The sequence below is a fragment of the Oncorhynchus kisutch genome, linkage group LG2, assembly GCF_002021735.2.
Source record: "Oncorhynchus kisutch isolate 150728-3 linkage group LG2, Okis_V2, whole genome shotgun sequence".
Classification (NCBI taxonomy): Eukaryota; Metazoa; Chordata; class Actinopteri; order Salmoniformes; family Salmonidae; genus Oncorhynchus; species Oncorhynchus kisutch.
In genome coordinates this window covers 39,704,621-39,726,183 of record NC_034175.2, presented here as the reverse complement: position 1 = coordinate 39,726,183, position 21,563 = coordinate 39,704,621, and the positions used below count along the sequence as shown (strand labels likewise).

Genomic DNA, 21,563 nt, shown 5'->3' with positions numbered 1-21,563 from the left:
CCAATGGGGTCACATGACAGATATGTGTGGACTCAATGTTGTCAGTGAGGATAAAAACGGCTGCTACGTAAATGCCATATATTACTCTATTACAGTACTGTAATGGCCAATGCAATTTTATATATTTCTAATTTCTAGTGTAGTTGACTTGGCATTTCTTTTAAACTGTGATTTCAGAGAAACACAGTGTTTTAATTGGTTCATTGCTGTTTTTGAGTTTTATTCTTTGAGGATAATTATCTGGTTTCAGCTGAAGCAATCTGCTGTCACTATACATTCTAATTTAAGTTGAATTTATTACCTAGCAAATAAGGTTGTGAGCCTCCCTCTCGGGTCACTCTAGGGTTGGACATATGACACAGTGACCATAAATCTCTACCCCAGCGACCCCTTGTCGCTCTCTAATGCATGTGATTGGTTAACAAAGACAGATCAGGGTCAGACCTGGTTGTTTTGACTTCAGTGATAAAATGACTCTGCCTGTTAGAGTATACCCCTACCTGCTCCTAGTCACACAAGGCACATGTGCAATACCAGTTGTTAAACAAACTGTCTATTGCATCATCGTGTATGTCCTGTCCAGTTTTTTTTGTTTGTGTATGCATCCACATACTTCTCGCTTTCTAAACAGAAGCATCAACAACACAGAGACAACTAAATGAAAAGCTGGCAGGGAAAACCGGTATTTTATGACGCCTACGCCTCTGTTGTAAAAGATCATCCTGTCTGTGCATTGAGTGCTTTCCTATTCACATCAGTTTTTTCATGTAGATTACTTGGAGGGACTGACTGTTGCAGCACAAGTTGCCCGTGTTCTCCATTGTATCCGAAGCCACCAGATGGTGCTCAGAAAATCCGTACCATTTAGTTATTTATTTGTATACGGATTTAGTATTTCCATACTTTTCCCAACCTATTCATTTAAGATTCATGTAATATTAGATCACTTCACCTCTCTGATTAAATGTTTGCGTGCTCGTGTAGCTAACATTATGCATGGCTTTTTGACGAATGATTGTGCTTCATGTTAAGAGTCCCACTCTCAAGAGTCCAGGCGCTGTCATAGTTTTATGTTTTTACACCGGATACGATTTTGTATTGTCTTGATCACCATTTTCTATTTCTTTGAACATCTGAAACTGAAAGTACATATCAGAAGCCTTATTGGGTCATGTTACTGGAGATTTGTGTACTACTTTGTAAACTCCAGAATGAGAGGAGCTCCATCCCTGATAGAGGGGATAGGGAGAATATCGGGGGAGAGGGTCAAAATAGCATTACAGTTAAAGAGTAAACTCGCCCATGGGTGAATGAAAGCTGCCACATCACACAGCTCCTTCATGCTCTCTCCTACGCTCATCCCTCCTGCCACTCTGTTTGGCCACAGTACTCCATGCTTTCTCCTGTTTCCTTGTGATGACTACTTGGACCTCTCCCCTTGTTTTTACTGGCCTCTTTTCGCCATAAATCAAGAGAGGAATTGTACCAACTCCAAGATAGAGCTCCTGTTATGCCCTGCAGCCATGACAGGCACTCTGCACTCTGGTGACAGAGTATTCCCATGTATATCTGTGCATGGATCATAGGGTAGCTGCTGCCTATAAGAAACAAAAGATGGCTTGTAATGTTGTGACCAAGTGCCCAAAGGCTAATTTGTATGAAAAAAAAAGGGTATTTCATTCCAATATGTTTATGAGAGGCCTTGGGAGGCAAATACATCAAATTGATGAGCAATATATGTCTTGACACTGAGTAACGGATTGAATTTTCTCTCTTGCTCTCTTGTTCAACGACAAATACAATGCACATCATATCCAGGCATTTACTGAGGTCCACTATGTGAGGGACAGCAGAGTTGTACTGAAGTCCACTCATCTAATATTCTAAGTGAGAATACTAGAGAAGACACTGTTGAGGGATTTCACTGTGAAACGTTTACTGATGATAGCACGTGAAACAGTCTGCTGGGCAAATCACTTCCTGAATTGGGTAGAACATATTGTGCTTTGCCATGTTGTTACTTTTCCCACAACAGAACAATTGTTTGGTCTCACATAATGCTTTGTCTATGCAATGTAAAACAACTACTTTCTACTTCAGGAATTGACATCTAATAGACAGGTGGATCTGATAATTGATCAAATTCTAGATTATTTTACTGAATCATTTCCCCTCTTTTTTCTCACAAACTGTGTACAATACAAAGGCTACTATCAAATCGCATCTGTTTCCATCTCCTGTTGGGCGAGGCTAGATTCAGAATAAGCTAGTCTGCGCACATTCAAAAATGTTTTTTAAATCTTTCACTACGTAGTTGAAAATGGATATGAATGTATTTATGGGGAGGACAGGGATGATTGCATCAAGTGTCAGAGCTCAAATTCACAACTTCACAATAAATGTTTTTACTTGGTACAAGGGCCATCTAGTGGAAAGACAGATGTCATTACACAATGGGTGCACCCTACAACGTTTGCTTAGTTATTTTCCTAAATGCCAATGTCATTTTCTCAGAATGAGTCTGAAATGTGTCCCGTCTTGTGTTTTTCTATGAACAATTGGGAACCAGTCAAATAAATCCCCAGAGAAAACAAAGTGTTGTTGTGACTCTCGAAACAGACGCATCAAAATGTGATACTATTAGGTTACAGAGGGACAATAGCTAGTTAGTGGTGAAAAGGTTTGTGAGCAGAAAATTAGATATCAGTTGAATAAACTACCTTAATGGTAGGATTGAATAGCAGATCAGAAACTCAATAAATATAGTAGATTACTTTTCAAATTGTAATTGATTTACCAATATTTATTATTAATATTTTTTTAGGGGGTAGATCAGTGTTAATATTGCAGGTAGATTGTGGCTTCCTGTCAATGTAATTGTCTGCATAATTTCCAATCCCCCTTTTTTTCCCCAATATTATATTTACATAAGTATTCAGACCCTTTACTCAGTACTTTGTTGAAGCACCTTTGGCAGCGATTATAGCCTTGAGTCTCCTTGGGTCTGACGCTACAAGCTTGGCACACCTGTATTTGAAGAGTTTCTCCCATTCTTCTCTGAAGATCCTCTCAAGCTATGTCAGGTTGGGAAGCGTCGCTGCACAGCTATTTTCAAGTCTCTCCAGAGATGTTCGATCGGGTTCAAGTCCGGGCTCTGGCTGGGCCACTCAAGGACATTCAGAGACTTGTCCCGAAGCCACACCTGCATTGTCTTGGCTGTGTTCTTAGGGTTGCCGTCCTGTTGGAATGTGAACCGTTGCCCCAGTCTAAGGTCCTGAGTGCTCTGGAGCAGATTTTCATCAAGGATCTCTCTGTACTTTGCTCTGTTCATCTTTCCTACGATCCTGATTGGTCTCTAAGTCCCTGCCGCTGAAAAACATTCCCACAGCATGATGCTGCCATCACCATGTTTCCCCGTAGGAATGGTGCCAAGTTTCCTCCAGGAGTGACGCTTGGCATTCAGGCCAAAGAGTTCAATCTTGGTTTAATCAGACCCGAGAATCTGATAGTCCTTTAGATGCCCTTATGCAAACTCCAAGCGGGCTGTCATGTGCCTTTTACTGAGGAGTGGCTTCCGTCTGGCCACTCTACCATAAAGGCCTGATTGGTGGAGTGCTACGAATTAGGTTGTCCTTCTCGAAGGTTCTCACATCTCCACTGAGGTAATCTGGAGCTCTGTCAGAGTAACCATCGGATTCTTGGTCACCTCAGCCATTGCTCAGCTTGGCTGGGCAGCAAGCTCTAGAAAGTGTCTTAGTGGTTCCAAACGTCTTCCATTTAAGAATGATGGAGGCCACTGTGCTTGGGTTCCTTCAATGCTGCAGACATTTTTTGCTACCCTTCCCCAGATCTGTGACTCGACACAATCATGTCTTGGAGAATTCATTCAACCACATGGCTTGGGTTTTGCTCTGACATGCGCTGTCAACTGTGGGACCTTATATAGACAGGTGTGTGCCTTTCTAAAACATGTCCAATCAATTGAATTTACCACAGGTGGACTCCAATCAAGTTGTAGAAACATCTCAAGGATGATCAATAGAAACAGTCTCATAGCAAAGGATCTGAATACTTATGTAAATATATATCATTTTTTAAATAGCAAAAATGTATACGAACCTGTTTTCACATTGTCATTATGGGGTATTGTATGTAGATTTATGAGGGGGGAAATGATTTTATCAATTTTGGAATAAGGCAGTAACGCAACAAAATGTGGAAAAAGTCTAGGTCTGAATACGTTTCGAATGCACTGTATTTAACCCCTTTACTTTGGGTGGGCACAACTACCTCCATACACCCATTAATGTTTTAAACGGATACCGGTTCCCAGACAAGTCCGGACACTTGTGGGGTCATATAGCAAAACAGAGAACACCATCATGTTCCTGCGAATCTCCCCTTTCCACAGTCACATTCGTTTCTACGGTTCGGACACTACCGATGTTTTTGTGAGAATGCCGAGCACCGCAGTAGCTCAGCCACCTTCCACGGCAGATGCGGAAGGCCGCCATAGGCGTATAGGGAGGATTAAGAAGTAGCTCAGCAAAAAATAGGTATTTTTATCTTAAATTTAAGATTTTGATGGGGATTTTTTAATTATGTTAATTACAGTAGATTGACACACTGGTGCGTCAATAGACTAGTGGCTAATGGGAATGTGTGCCTTGTTGCAAGTGTTGTTACCAGGTTGCAGTTTATTAAGATCCACATATCAACATCATATTAACCCTGGGACTATGTGGCCCTGTGTAGTTACGAGTTTGGCATTATTAACATGATAATTCACAGATGACTTTCAGCACATGTAATTACAAAACATATTTGTTTCATAGTGGAACAAGAAAATGTGTAATAACATGAAATAAATCATGAGTAATTATACATGTGCTTGCTGGTGTGCCCACCAACAGACTTCAATTCACACTGGAGGGAGAGAACGTCGCCATGAGCTGCCGTCACAACTTCAAAGAGATCCCATTGTGGTGTGGTACAGTTGGTCAACCAGACGGCAAGAACTCGTCATCTCCCCCAAACTTGGAGGAGATCCTTGGGCGGGACTTTGCTCAAAATTAATTGCAAATACTGCACAAGTGTTGAGACAGCAGATGCTGTTTTGCGTAAGATTAACATGACTTTGCTTTCTTCGTTGTTGTTGCTTGAAAATTAATAATTGTTCCACTGTGAATTAGTTTTTTTATTTAACTAGGAAAGTCAGTTAAGATTTTTATTTTTACAATGACGATCTAGGAACAGTGGAACAGCCTTGTTCAGGGGTAGAATGACAGATTTTTTACCTTGTCAACTCGGGGATTCAATCTAGCAACCTTTTTGTTACTGGCCCAACGCTCTAACCACTAGGCTACCTGACGCCCGAGTGTTGAGCCAATAGACTTTCACTAGGCACTGATTATTTCAAAATGTAAATAAATATAATTGCAGTCATTTATAATTTTGAGTGTTTTTGATGATGTACTAGTAGTAGCAGTAGTGTAGTTAATTAGATTACTTTAGTTTTCAGTGATGTTCTTGGATGTGTCTCTTCAGCAGAGGTATCTGTCATAATGAAGGATGCATTATTAATTTACTTTGCTTTACAATTTGTAATTATCAGTAAACTGTGTTGTGTGTCTGTAGCTCAGTTGGTAGAGCATGTTGTGTGCAATGCCATGATGGAGGGTTCGATTCACAGGACCATGTCTAGCTGTCCCTGCCTCTTGGCGATTTATGGTATTTTTATTTGTTTTGTCATTGTAAAAAGAAGCTGTTACTGTGTTTCAACGCACATACTTTTTGTTTCATAGTTGTACACTGGCACTCCATGAATAAAATGTATTTAACACTTGAAATTCTGTATTTTTTTGTGTGGGAGGGGGTTTACATGTAGCCTACAGTACATAATAAAAACTCTGTTATGTTTTTAAAATAATAATAATCGTATTCTGTTACCTAAGACCTTCATAAACACAATCAAGGTATTATTTGTCCGATAGCATATATGGAATTGATTTATTGGACTGTTAGAATGTTGATGTCCAAAAGACGTGTCATTGGCTCAAAGTAGGGTCCCTTGAGACCTAGAATTTCTGGTAGTTTGCTTTAAAACTGCAACAAATGATCTCCACCCCGTGCAAATGATTCTCTCCACCCCATGGTAAAATGTATAGAATTGTAGAAAACTTACTTGAAAACTGCAACATTTTCTATACGCCCCATGGCAAAATGTGTAGAATGGCAGAAAATGAACTTTAAAACATAAAATCATTGTCAAGGGAAAATGTAAACATCTCCACCTTAAAAATTATTATAGTTACATTTGACTGTTTTTGGTACAGTAGGCGTGTTATGATAGTTGTGTAAGAATCAACGCTGGTAGAGACAAGAAGCAGGTACAGGGAGTGAACATTTAATGGCAACGGACATGGAACAGGACAGAACAGCGTCTGGACATGAACACATAACAACATTATTGCAGACACAGGGAACAAACGGGAACAGACAGTTATAGACGGGGCAATCAACAAAGGGAAGGAGTCCAGGTGAGTCGAATAAGTGCTGCTGCGCGTAATGATGGTGACAGGTGTGCGTAATGAAGGGCAGCCTGGCGCCCTCGAGCACCAGGGAGGGAGAGCAGGCGTGACAAGTTGCATATTTGGGAATATTTGGCTTATTGTGTTGACTCTCATTATTGACATGCATACTTATTCCATTTGTTTTCAATCACTGTTTCTATTTTACAAGTATATGGTGAATTTTCTAAAATTAGTACAAAACTCCAAACTGGTAACACAGCAAGTCTTATATTCAAAACCTTCTAATGTGCATTCATTTTGTTTGGAGATAAATTTCCATTTCGATCCCATGTGTAATCAAAGTGATCATTGCAGACAACTTCCACAGTCGTTGATGTAAAAAATTAATGTCTTGTTCAGATATAATTAAAATGTACAGTACCAGTCAAAAGTTTGGACACTAACAGAGTAACTGATTCAAGAGTTTTTCTTTATTTTACTGTATACATTGTAGACTAATAGTGAATACATCACAACTATGAAATAACACATGGAATAATGTAGTAACCAAAAATGTGATAAACAAATCAAAATAGATTTGAGATTCTTCAAAGTAGCCACCATTTGCATTGATGACAGCTTTGCACACTCTTGGCATTCTCTCAACCAGCTTCATGAGGTAGTCACCTGGGCTGCATTTCAATTTACAGGTGTGCCTTGTTAAAAGTTAATTTGTGGAATTTCTTTCCTTCTTAATGCATTTGAGCCAATCAGTTGTGTTTTGACAAAGTTTTGGTGGTATACAGAAGATAGCCCTATTTGGTAAAAGACCAAGTCCATATCATGGCAAGAACAGCTCAGATATGAAATAACGGTCCATCAGTACTTTAAGACATGAAGGTCAGTCAATCCGGAAAATGTCAAGAACTTTTAAAGTTTCTTCAAGTGCAGTCGTAAAAACCATCTAGCGCTATGATGAAACTGGCTCTCATTAGGACCTAAACAGGAAAGGAACACCCAGAGTTACCTCTGCTGCAGAGGACAAGTTCATTAGAGTTACCAGCCTCAGAAATTGCAGCCCAAATAAATGCTTCATAGAATTCAAGTAACAGACACATCTCAACATCAACTGTACAGATGAGAATGTGAATCAGGCCTTCATGCAAAGAAACCACTACTAAAGGACACCAATAAAGAAATACGAGCAATGAACATTAGAACGGTGGAAATCTGTCCTTTGGTCTGATGAGACCAAATTTTAGATTTTTGTCTCTAACCATCGTGTCTGGTTCCGACCGTGAAGCATGGAGGAGGTGTGATGGTGTGGGGGTGCTTTGCTGGTGACATGGTCGGGGATTTATTTAGAATTCAAGGCACACTTAACCAGCATGGCTACCACAGAATTCTGCAGCGATACGCCATCCTATCTGGTTTGCATTCCTTATCATTTGTTTTTCAACAGGACAATTACCCCACATACCTCCGGGCTGTTTAAGGGCTATTTAATCAAGAAGGAGAGTGATGGAATGCTGCATTAGATGACCTGGCCTCCACAATCACATGACCTTGACCCAATTGAGATGGTTTAGGATGAGTTGGATTGCATAGTGAAGGAAAAGCAGCTAACAAGTGCTCAGAAAATGTGGGAACTCCTTTGAGACTGTTGGAAAAGCATTCCAGGTGAAGCTGTTTGAGAGAATGCCAAGAGTGTTGTCATGACGTTGGCCTGGGGGGTTGGTTTATGACAGTCATAAATACCTCTTGCCCCCCTTTTCCTCTCTCTACCCTACTAAGGTTACATTTTCAAAACCCTTGGTTAACATAGAGATTCTGGGAATGTCAGAATGTGGAGGGAAATGAACTATATTCTGGTAATCTGAACAATTGAACATATGCAGTTGTACTTAATGAATATGATGTCAGTTCGGTTGTCATCTGAGACATTCTCATCAATGATAAGATGACAAACTCTACAGTGGAAAGTCTACACATCAGAGTTATCAGATTCACATAGAATTGTTGTTCAATTTAAATGTTTGAATATTAAATTATTTGTGATGGGATGAAATATGATTTTAGCTTCTAAAATGTGACATTTGGGTTTTCATAAGATAGTGCTGCTCAATCAGTAGCCCTACCCTGTGATGGGACAAGAGCTATAAAACTGTTCAAACATGCCCTCTTCTCCCTTCCTATATAAAGCCTTGACGACAACAGAACTTCCCTTTCCGAGGATATGAGGGCGACGGTCCTATGTCAGAATGGTTCAGAACGAAGCCAACATCAGCATGAGCTTCGGTTGCGAATGGTATGAACTTTGAACTCTTATTCACTACAGAAGTGATACCTCCTAGCTGTTGAGTTAGTGACCACAGCTGCAAACGCAGGTTAGGAAGGAACAGACAGAGTATCCCGTCTATCACACAACGACGTTACTACAACGTATCCAATTGACAACCAGAGACATTCTTCAAAGGACAGAGGACTCGGTTTGGCAACACGGCCTTCCATCTACCACCAACCTACTGAAGCGTAGCTTAGAGTAAATATTCATTGCATTTTCCTTTTCCAAATGGGAGGTAATTTAGAATGCATAAGATACTGTATTTACGATAGCACAGCTTTGCCTTTGTTCCTGTCTTCCCGCTCTTTCACTCAACCCAGACCCTTTTCCTTTGTGTAACAAGCCGTCATATCTGTTCCGCCCGCTAGGGATATTTTCCTTTATGATGTAATTTGTAATCGAGTTATGATTAATTGTGTGTGTGTGAATTCTGTGTGATTAGTTAGGTATTTAGTAAATAAATAATTAATCCCAATTTTGTATTGCTGATTCAAATTGTTTGCCAGGGTTCTTGCAGATAAAAGAATTTACAACTTTCAGATTATGAGACTGAAGTAAGATGAAGATTAATGTTGACTGCTATTGTAGTAAAATGTTACTAGTTATTTAAGAGTTTATTCGGAAGATAACAGCTCTATAAATATTATTTATTGGTGCCCGACTCTCTAGTTAATTACATTTACATGATTAGCTCAATCAGGTGATATTAATTACAGAGAAATTATTTTATAGAATAGCATGTCTTATCAATTAATCCGGCATAGCCAAAGACACGAAAGTGCGCAAAGCTGTCTTCAAGGCAGCGGCTACTTTGAAGAATCTCAAATATAATATATATATTTTGATTTATTTAACACTTTTTTGGTTTCTACATGATTCCATATGTGTTATTTCATCGTTTTGATGTCTGAACTATTGTTCTACAATGTAGAAAGTAGTTAAAAAAATATATAGACAAACCCTTGAATGAGTAGGTGTGTCCAAACTTTTGACTGGTACTGTACATTTTACAGGCACAGTCTATTTTACAATAGTTATATTTGGTTTGTTTTTACTCCTGTCCTTCCTCTAACCTCAACCTTTACAATTGGCTCATTCATCCCCCTCCTCTCCCCTGTAACTATTCCCCAGGTCGTTGCTGCAAATGAGAACGTGGTTGCAATATTTTTTTATAATAATTTACATTAAAAAATTATACATTTTGAATCCGGTGTTGTTTTGCATATCAGTTCATAAACCATGTGCTGTGGAATCGGTATGTTGAAACTATTTTGCAATCTATATGGAACAGCTGTCAATTTTTGGTCCTTAAATGAAACTCGTATACTTTTTTATTTATCACAATTATCTTTAACCAATTATGGTCGTTAAGGCAGGGCCGACAGACATGTTCCCTACTTTTTGAAACCTTCCACTTCCCTCCTCCATTTCTGCGGTAATGCTGCAATTAGTTGGTTGTAATTTTGGGTAGAGCAGACGTTTTCATAGAGCAGACATTTCCATATATTTTTGTTAGCTGCATGTGTAACAACTCCACCAGTCCAATTTATGATATAATTTACATACATTCTTCATTTTTTCCCTTCTTTTTTTCATCTATTAGTATATTTGAGTTTAACCACAATGTGTTGTATTGTTAGTTATTTTTTTCTTCTGGTGGATTAAATTGAAATTGCAACCAATTTTCTCTGGCTTGTTTTAAAAATATCGATATGTGGGAGATGATTTCCTTTTCAAATAAGTGAAAGTCCGAGGTTGTTATCTGAATAAAGGGAAAAAGGCCACTCTTGAACATGGGATGAGACATTCTTATGAATTTGCTAGAGAACCAGTTTGGATTCAAATACAACTGCTTTTATGACTGAAGACTTTAGTGGTAGGTCTAATGATTTAATATGTAAGAATTTCAGCCCTCCGAATTCATATTCATTATATAAATAGGCACGCTTAATTTTGTCTGGCTTGCCGTTCCAAATAAAATTGAATATTTTTTCCTCGTATAATTTAAGTAACTTCGCTAGGTGTAGGCAAGATCATAAAAATATATATAAATTGGTTATATGATTAAAGAGTTAATCAGGGTGATTTTTACACAAAAAGACAGGTATTTTCCTATCCATGATAGCAAGATCTTATTGCTAACTTTCTATTAAAATGTATTGGAGGGCTAATTTATTTATTTTGGGATATGTATACTGAGTATGTCCACATCACCATCAGACCATTTTATTGGTAAACTACACGGTAATGTAAAAGTAGTGTTTTTTAGTGATCCAATACGTAATATAGTCCATTTATCATAATTTGGTTGTAATCCAGAGAGGTTAGAAAAAGTATCTAGATCCTCTATGAGCCTGTAAAGGGATACAAATTGTGGATTTAAAAGAAAACAATTATCATCAGCATACAATGACACCTTTGTTTTTAACTCGATGTATAATGATTTGTGTAAAGCTAATAGTTACAAGCATTGCTGATGATCCACACACGCCCATTTCCAGAAACACTCCATTCAGTTCGTTAGCTCGCTAACGTTAGCTAGGCTACTGGTTAAGATTAATGTTACACTTAGGAGTTAAAGGTGTTAAGGGTTAATGTTAGGTGAAGGGTTTTCTAAAAATAGTTCAGGTTAGGGTTAGCTAAGTAGTTGCAAAGTAGCTAAAAAGTAGTAAGTAATTGAAAAGTGGCTAAAATGCTAAAGTTGTCCTTGATAAGATTTGAACTCTCAACCTTTGGGTTGCTAGATATTTGTGTTTTACAACCACCCATCCACCTGTCTAACACATCATAAGAAACGGGTTTATGTACAGAATAATACGAAATCCTCTGAGACCAAGTTGCGTGGGAGGGAGATGACAAAACCTGTAAGGCAGGCCTGTTACGTGACGATTAACGTAAAAGAAGTCTCTGGTCGGGAATTCACGAAGGCTTCAAGAGGAAACAACTGAAAAACATTCTCATGACTTGTGTACGGTGGATATTTATGTGATAGAGAGCACCGAGTCTAAAGACACAGGTAGGCTTTCACAAACCGTGACGTCTCACAAACAATTATGTTTTGATAGTCAATGACTACAGTATACATAAAAAAAAAAAAATCCTGATCCGCTACAGAAATAAAGGTAAGAAAAGCTAATGCTGCTGTAAAAATGGGAATGACAAGAAGTCGGAAGTGATGGTAACACTGCCGATACACGCTGTTTGTTTGTTTGTTACCTATGCATATAGTAACTTTGCCCCCATCTACATGTACAGATTACCTCAACTAGCCTGTACCGGTGCCCCCTGTATATAGCCTCGTTATGGTTATTCTTGTTACTTTCTATTATTACTTTTTATTTTAGTCTACTTGGTAAATATTTTATTCTCCTTGAACTGGCTTGTAAGTAAGCATTTCAACAAGTCTACACTTGTTGAATTCGGCGCAAGTGGCAAATAAAGTTTGATTTGATACGTAAATAAAACACAATATGCAGCACAGTTTGATAATGGGTAGACTATTCAAAAAGAGCACAATCATAAACTATTACTTATCTGGACAAAAATAAGATTAATTTTACAAGCACTGCTCCTTCAATGACCCTCTCTGAAGTGTAATTGATTTGGCGTTTTTAATATGCTTTTGTGTTGGCATTGTACCACAGAATGAGTCAATGGAAACAAATTCAACAGCTCGAGTTCAAATACCTGGAGCAGGTGGATTACCTTTATGATGACAACTTCCCTATGGGGATTCGGCAGGTGCTTTCTGACTGGATTGAAAGCCAGGACTGGTGAGTGTGTGTATCTGTACTGGTGTCTGTGAATGTGTGTTTGCACACATGTATGCATTTGGTTTGGAGTGTCAAAATACTACACTACAACACTGGAATACTGTGTCTTAATCTCAATGGGTGCATTAACTGGGCTGTGTGCAATATTTATTTTTTGATGGGTCCTTTACAAATATTATCAGATCCCACAGCAATGTCCCTGATCTCTGTTTTTTAAAACGTGTGTTTGTACATAATGTTTTCATGTTTATATGTTCCCTGGGGAGACTGCAGCTGTAAATAATTCTGTCAGCTAAATTTGGTGCAAAACATCACCTTTTTATACCCCCCCAAGTGACATTAATATGAGATTATAGCTTTCATCTGGATTCCCCTGGTCAGTCTATGTCATGGAAGAAGCAGGTGTTTTGTCATGTTTTGAATACTCAGTGTATCTTCTACATGTTCTTCTTAATCACATTTGGATTAAACACGGTGAAATTGGATACACTTTGTCTTAGCTGTGTATGTGCCTTTTTTCAGGGATATGGCCGCACACCATGAGTCCATGGCGACAGTTCTCCTCAGCAATCTCCTGTCTCAGTTGGACAGGCAGTGTTCTCAGGAACAGAACTTCCTACAAAGACACAACCTGAAGAACATCAACAAGCAGTTACAGGTACCACAACAACCTCTCTTACAATACCATACACCCAGGGCAAAAACATCAACAACAAAAATATTTGGTAGCACTGGTGCTTCCAACTTCAAATTAGGTGCACAACATAACATTCACGAGCATCAGAGAAGCGGATTTGTACGTTGATTTAGATAAAAGCCTTTATTGGGCCTATATGAATTCTAGCTATGTTTGAAGCGCATGCTGTGCTCTCGAAACGAATAACCCTTCAAATACATTGCTTATTATTAAAAAGCTAAAATGTTGATACAAAAAACTGCATGCTGAAATCCACTGTTCCGATTAGTTTACACTTAAAAACAGTTCGGTAGCGATGAGGTTTGTGCCGTAGGCTATAAGCCCAATACATTATCACTGCATGTTGGCTATCTTAAAATTCCCTGCCAATGATGTCGGCATGGTAGTTTTTTAATTATTTCAAAACACGAGGTATATGATCACACCGGTAATGGCTCCATTGTATTACTTGAGTGAGCATACATGTAAATAATTATTATAAAAATGATTTTTACTGGACTGATGGTGCCTGCATCTGATGGTCAGGTGGGGGGGGGGGGGGGGGAGAGCAGCAGAGGGTCTGCCTCTCACCATCCCTTTGCTAATAATAACAATGCAAACCTACACTCAACTACTCATTCATTGCAGCTACAGTTCTGGTTGAAGTGCGAGTGGAAGAAGCACATTTTATGGCTTCAAAAAGTGCTGAATAAAAACAAAAGATGAACTCGCTCATTAAAAACAGCAGCTATTTGCTGTATTCATTGACCGTCTCTCTAGTCATCGTTTTAAAAGTTTAGAAATCTCACAGTATAAATTTTGCTGTGTGCTCGAGGAAGCTGCAGACACTGTAATTTGAGCTAACTGATTGGCCAGCCGTAGGCCTATAAGTGAAATTGATTGCTGTGTCCGGGACCGTGTTGTATGGCACTCAGTGGCAGCGGTACAGCGAAGTCTAATTGTAGCAAGAATTATCCTGGGTGATATATACTTTCTTGTAGTCCCACTAGTACTCTCAAAATAAAATTCCAGGTCGCACAGCAAATTACTTAGGAGCATATGCGACCAAAATGAGCCCTGCATACACCTTACCTAGTTAAAACCCGACTGAATGCTGCGCTAAATCAGTTTGCCAGCCTACCGTACACCATGCATATCCAACATTGATAACAGTCTCCCCTTGAAATTGATGCATTCAAGCATTGAGGTGATTTAGTACAACCTTAGGGCTGTTGCGGTGACCATATTACCGCCACACCCCGGCGGTTACGCGGCAGTCAAATTCCACGTGACCCTTCAGTCACGGTAATTAGGCTTCTCCAACCTCTGATGCTACTGATGGTCATTAGTAGCCTACCTAACTTGCTAACTCCCTGGTACTCAGCGCTCTGTTGTCCCTCTAATCACTCTGACATCAATGCAAATGCAATGGAATATCGAATCAAACACACATGAGCGCTCATGTTGCGCAACCTTTCAATAGGCTATGCAATTGCTTGAGAAAACAGTGATTGCCTCTACTAAAAAGAGGATCCGCTTTCTATAGGCTAGGCCTACTATATTTATTTTTCAACTTTCCTAATATTAAACGCATTGCTTATATTTACAGGAGTATAGCTTACCTGGCTGGCATGAAAATAAACCACGGGGAAAAGCGTCTTCCATTCACTATTTAAGTGCATAGATGAATTGTTTTCTGCTGCCCCTGTTTTTCGATACAGGTGCATGATAATGGTCCATTCTAAATCAAAACAAAATTCACAAAAAAATGATTTGGTATATGTAAAGACGAGATTAAATCAAGAATAGTCTGATGGCTGACAATATTAGCCTGTCACTTGTGAATGATGCCTAGCATAAGAAACAAGGTAGCCTGGCTCATAAGCCTATATGTTTCAATAAGGTTTTGTATCACAACTAAAGTGGCCAAATAACTGATTCAAATTAAGCACAGTTAGGCTCTTACAACCCTTGTAAAGCGGATAACTGGCATATATAAGCAGCATGTGAGTTTCAATTTTGGGGAAGATAATTTTCACCATAAACATGCACATTTATAATAAAAGCATTACGTGCATAATTGCATTTGATAATGGTGTTTTCCGCCAATGGAATATTCACGCTTATAGCCTCTTACCATGTGCTTATAATGTGAAGAAATGGCCTAATAGTTTATCAACATTTTATACAACGGGTGGGTCTAATGCTGATTGTTTTAAAAGCGCATTCTAACAAGTTACCACCAGCTAAATCTATGACATTTAAATGCCTATTTACTCTGTTCCATCTGACTGCACAATCCATTGTCTCATCAGCCCAGTAAGGTAAATTATAAAATTGATCTGCGCTATAAAAAGCATCTCGACATTATCTCACATTTCTTTTAGACTAACATTTAGTTTAACAGTGGAGATTTGTATAAACCTTACGGTCTGTCTTTCCGACATTTGAAAAATTGTTTCAATATTCAAATTCGATCTCCAATTGTCCCATAGTAATGTAATGAACGTGTAGGGGTTGGGACGAGAAGGAGGCAGGCAGCGTTTCTCAGCCAGTCGAAATCATGAATCCGCTGGCATAATTTATATATTTATATATATATATATACATACATACATACATACATACATACATACATGCATATACACACACGTCAATTAAAAAAAGGTGCAGGTAGTTTGCAGTCTTTCCAGCTTCAGTTTGAAGTTGTTAGCTGTGTTGTTGGCTAGCTCCTCTGAACAGTGTCCTAATGAGTGAGCACATTTTCCATGCCAGGCGAGGTTGTCTCATTAGCTCATTGTTATGGATGTATCCAAATAAATGTCACTAGAAAACAGCTTAAACAAATGCAGCTACGGTTATTCTGTCTGCACTGTTTGACATGACTGTAAGTTAGTTGTAGTTGGCCAGCTAGTAAGCAAGGGATAAGAACGTTGCCAGCCAGTATGGCAATGGAACATATAGAACGAACGACTGGGTTGCGTCTCGAGCAAACCTAGATTTGTGTTGTGACTATATCTTGTGAAAGGATGAAATAGTATGAATAAATGAATCAAAATAAAAAATTTAATCAATATGTTGATCAATATTTTAACATGTTGGTAACCCATTGTATAAAGGCGATAATGCCCTTTATTTCTTGCAGAGAATAGAATAGGTCAACCTTTGTACTATGGGGGACAGTAGATTGACAAAGGCTAGTACTTTTGCTGTTTGTTAGGCCTACTCCTCTTGTTGGCTGAAGAAAAGTAAATGTGGACACTTTTTCCAATATCTTCAATATGCATCTTGGAATTGGATAAGGACGCGAGCAGTTGCCTCCCCGATGTGTCTGTCTTCACTTGTAACCTGCGAGAAAGACTCGATCGCGTGATGGAGTGCGCAGCACTCGAGGAGAAGGGTACAACAGCCACTGGACACAAAAGGCATGTTTTCTTTTTAGGGTGCATTACGGCAACACAAAGGGGATGCCGCTGTGAAATTCTAGGCATTATCAAGTGCTTGTCAAATTGTGAATGAGAGACTGATGTAGTGTGTACAACCTGTGCAAAAAAAACAAAGCAGAGCTCATGTCTTTCTAGCACCTTTTTTCAAATAATCATGCAGCCTTAATGTATTAAAAATCTAAACATATAGCCCAACATTTGTAGAACAATTACATTTACATTAATAACTCTAAATTTAAGCATATAAGAATACCTATTTCTTAACCACTCAACACAGAATAGCCACGTGCACTACCTCAAATCGTTTGGCGAAAACATCCTATTTTATTCAGCTTTGTTCAATTGTATTCTTCCTACTATAAAATAATGCCATGGAATTCTAAGCAAATCCTGTCTGAACTGTGTAGCCCACAGCCATTTGGCATAGTCAGATAAGGACAACTCAAGAGTATGCTATTCTGTTCTTCTGAAATAGACTACATTTTATTATCATGCTTGTTTAGACCGGTCTTAAACAAATGGATTTATTAGACCTTTTCAAATGTAGATGTTCCATAGGTCAGCATCAGTGGCTTGTAGGCCAGGCCATGTGTGGAAGCCAGGAGATGCTAAATGTGTTTGTTAATTTACGGTCAATTACTGTGAGACCGACAGTTATTTGCTTGACAATCACTGGCTGATGAAATTTCGTGACCACCAGACCAATGAAGCCCTTTATCTACTTCCCCAGAGTCCGATGAACTCATTGATACAATTGTTATGTTTCTGCGTGCAGTTTGAAGGAAGTTGCTGTCTAGCGTAATGGCTGAAAGTTTATGGTAACAGCTGTGCTAACGCTAGTAAGCACTGGCTCGCAAAACCACCTCTAACTTACTTCATACTGGATGTAGAGACACACAAATGGTATCCATTAGTCCATCGGACTCTGGGGAAGTACACCACATTACCGAAAGAATGTGGACACCTGTTCATGGAACACCTCATTGCAAAATCATGGGAATTAATATGGAGTTGGTCACCCCCATTTGCTGCTATAACAGCCTCCACTCTTCTGGAAAGGCTTTCCAGTAGATGTTGGAACATTTGCTGCGGGGACTTGCTTCCATTCAGCCACGAGCATTAATGAGGTCGGGCACTGATGTTGGGCGATTAGGCCTGGCACGCTGACTGCGTTCCAATTCATCCCAAAGGGGTTAGGGTCAGGGCTCTGTGCAAGCCAGTCAAGTTCTTCCACACCGATGTCAACAAAACCAGTTCGGTACGGACCTCGCTTTATGCACGGGGGCATTGTCATGCTGAAACAAAGGACCTTCCCCAAACTGTTGCCACAAAATGGAAGGCTCAGAATTGTCTAGAACGTCAGATTTCCCTTCACTGGAAAGATTTTTACACGCTTCAGCACTCTGTGGTCCCATTCTGTGAGCTTGTGGCATAAAATTTTTGCAGCTAAGCCCTTGTTGCTCCTAGACGTTTCCACTTCACAATAACAGCACTTACAGTTGACCGGGGAAGCTCTAGCAGGGCAGAAATGTGACAAACTTACTTGTTGGAAAGGAGGCATGCTATGACTGTTCCACGTTGAAAGTAATTTGAGCTCTTCTGTAAGGCCATTCTACTGCCAATGTTTATCTATGAAGATTTACATGGCGGTGTGCTTGAGTTTATACACCTGTCGGCAACGGGTGTGGCTGAAATAGCTGAATCCACTAATTTGAAGGGGTGTCTACATACATTTGTGTATGTGTAAGTATTACTGAGTTCCAAAAAAACAAAATTCTGGTTCCGGATCTAGACAGTGGTCCACTAGTTGAATATGACTGGAGTAGTGTGTGTGTGTGTGTGTGTTCAGTATGGATAGGGAAGTGAAAGACTAATGTCTTTAAAAAAACACTTCTTTTTTATGTAGATTTAGGGATTGGCTTACACGTGTATTGGTCTTCCCCATACTGAGTATTCTTTCACTGATAAGTGTTGTCCCAGTCATAATTTGACCTCTTTCCCTATTGAGGCGAATCAAAGAAACATGTTCGGAGTCTTGCTGAGGTCTCAGGACATTGACTGGTGGTAGTATATTTCTTAGATTCTCTGAGAATTGTACCTTAAAACACTAACAGGAAAAGAAAATGGCTGTTTGAGGTTGATGGGCATGGGGCCATATTTCTGTGTTACACTAACTAATGTAGGGAAGACATACCTCAGCAGAACTTTGTGGTTTCCACACTTTCATTTCATGTGTGTGCAGATCGTGTTATGCTTCTCAGAGGTAGTAGTAGCACGAACATTGAGAGGTTTGACTTGGGGGTGGTGCTTGGCGATGTGCGTTTTGTTGTTGTTTAGGTGTAATGTCTGACGCACAGAGGACAGGTGGAAAATATATCTTTCCTGACAATTTGTGCTGAGTGTTCCTTGAAGGTATACAAGCATTTTTTGGGGTCTGTTCTTTTGAACTCAGTCAATTTAGGGAATTCTATGGAAATGCATTTTATGACAATAAATAAATAAATAAATAAAAAATAACCTTCTCCAATGTTTCATACCTGAATAGCATTTTGTTGTGATGGCATTGACCCACTGAAAGAAGAATATATTCAACCCACTATGCAAATCTATTAGTACTGGAAATCAAGATTGCAGTGCTTTTGTCTCATCTAAAGCTATACTCTTAAAAAAGAAAAAAGGTTACCAAATGGTTCAGCAGTCCCCATAAGAGAACCATTGCCAATACATTTATTTTTAGATTTGAGTCATTTAGCAGATGCTCTTATCCAGAGCGACTTACAGGAGCAATTTAGGGTTAAGTGGCAGATATTTCACCTAGACCGCTCAGGGATTCAAACCCGCAAAATCTTGGCTACTGGCCCAATGCTCTTAACCACTAGGCTACCTGTCGCCTCAGCCAAGTACCAGGTAAAACCCTTTGCTTCTAGATAGAACCCTCTCTGAAAACCAAAAGGATTCTTCAAAGGGTTCTCCTACGGGGACAGCCAAATAACCAGTTTTTAGGTTAGGTTGTAGATAGCCTTTCATACACTCTTAGAGCCGAACACTCAGAACCTATTTTTCTAAGGGGATTTCTCTTGATCAGCTAAAAAAAAGTCAGAGGGGTGATAGATGGGGGTTTTACTGTCTTTCTCTGAATACAGTAGGCTGAATTACACTGTTGAGCTGACGTTGTTTGTTTGTGCTGTAGTTGTCATTGTGATGATTTAAAGGGTATCGCGTGGGGTTTCAAGACTGAATCACCCTCCTGTCAATGGTCACAAACAAAGACTGAAAGAGAAATCAGGTTTCACATGTTCACATCAAAACTTTCCGTTTTGTCACAGAAGCCTTGAGAGAATCTGCGGCATTTTGCAAAACCAGATAAAAATATGGCAAGATGCATGTGGTGTTTGAGACACATTTTTGCAAAGAACTGAGTTCAGATCACAGAGACTGCTAAAGCTAACAAAAGGAACAAATTAAGGGGTACAGAGGGCAAGTCCATTCATGGTTTTGTTTGTTAGGATACACTGTAGCAAAACAAGCATTTCTTATTGAATAAGTTCAGCTAATACCTCCCTGTTTCCCTCTTTCTTACATTTTGTGCCTAATAAACACGGCCCATGTAGGCCTGGTCTTTTTACAGTAAATGTCTCCTTGTTCAAACTGTCATAGTAGATTTAGTTTTTTGCTGATGGCAGACCTGATACTTCACACACACACACAACTGATGGCAGACTTTCTCTGTGTGTGCTGTGTCGGTTGTGGTGGAATTATTCTAATCAAAGACCATTTTAGACTTCCTCAAAACAATCAAACATTATTATTTAATTACTGCAGTAAAGGAGCTTGTCAACGACCCACCCGTGGGTGATTTAGTTGAGAGCCCAACCAGCAGGTCTAAGCCACAGCATTTTATAGCAAAGTCCATCCTCTTGAATGTTCATGACATTTCACAGATAAGAGAGTGTATACGAAGGTACATTGTGCTCTCATGCAACAGACATCAAGATTTACATGGCACCAAATATCGCTCTCTAGTTCATTTACTGCTTGCTTATACAGGAATACTAATGCAACAGACCTAGGTCCTTTCCTTTAAAAAAAAATGGAGGTTGGGTCTCCCTGGCACCGACAGACAGGCACACACACACTATTCATGGAATGTTGTCTTATCACCAAGCCTTTGTAAATCTACTGTTGACGTTCAATCTCAGAGGCTTCTCTCTCTTCACACTGACACATGAGAGTTAAGAACTCTTTTGTTGCCTCTAAATTAAAAAAAGTAAAAAGTGAGTACTAGTATAAGATTACATTCTTATATAAGAGTAATGTGATTAACGTGTTGTAATTCTACGACACGGTGGAGAGCAATGACAGTACAGTGGGTTCAGGTTACTCAAGGATGTACAGTGTATGGAAAAACCCCTTTGAAGTTAAATACTTCCTTATTGGTCAATACACTATACATTCTAAGGAGAAAGTAGGGCAAACCTAAAAGGCTCTGCATGGTCAATCCGAATCTGCGTTTGGCCGTACAGCATTTACGACGATACGGCCTCTGCAGAGGTCAGAGCATTCTTACTACTTGTGCTTTGCAGAGCAATTGAGCAGACCTGTTGTCAAGGAACTGAATTTGTGTGTGTTTGCAGGAATTCCCACCCCCGCCTACCATCAACCAATCATGTCAATGCGGAGCTATACGGAGCCCTCTGCATTGTTACAAAATTTAGGAGGCACACCATCGCCGTACAAAGCTCGATTGGGCCTCCGGATGCTCCACAATTGCATCACACCCTCCGTACAGAGCATCCGGACCGTATTTCCAGA

The 21,563-nt window shown here is 39.4% G+C and overlaps 1 protein-coding gene across 3 annotated transcripts in view; it reads left to right on the top strand.

Annotated features, from left to right (window-relative positions):
- Positions 1–11,620: 11,620 nt before the first annotated feature.
- Positions 11,621–21,563, top strand: part of LOC109865765 (signal transducer and activator of transcription 4-like) — a 28,480-nt gene continuing 18,537 nt past the window's right edge. For 2 of the 3 annotated variants that reach the window (XR_002251617.2, XM_020454202.2), the window contains exons 1-3: positions 11,623–11,872; positions 12,501–12,629; positions 13,152–13,287. Coding sequence is in view for 2 of the 3 variants with exons in the window: in XM_020454202.2 (XP_020309791.1) it covers positions 12,502–12,629; positions 13,152–13,287 (264 nt within the window). In the remaining variant the exon portion in view is untranslated. Of the gene's footprint in view, positions 11,873–12,500; positions 12,630–13,151; positions 13,288–21,563 lie in introns of all 3 variants that reach the window. The other variant, XM_020454222.2, reaches the window with a different exon arrangement.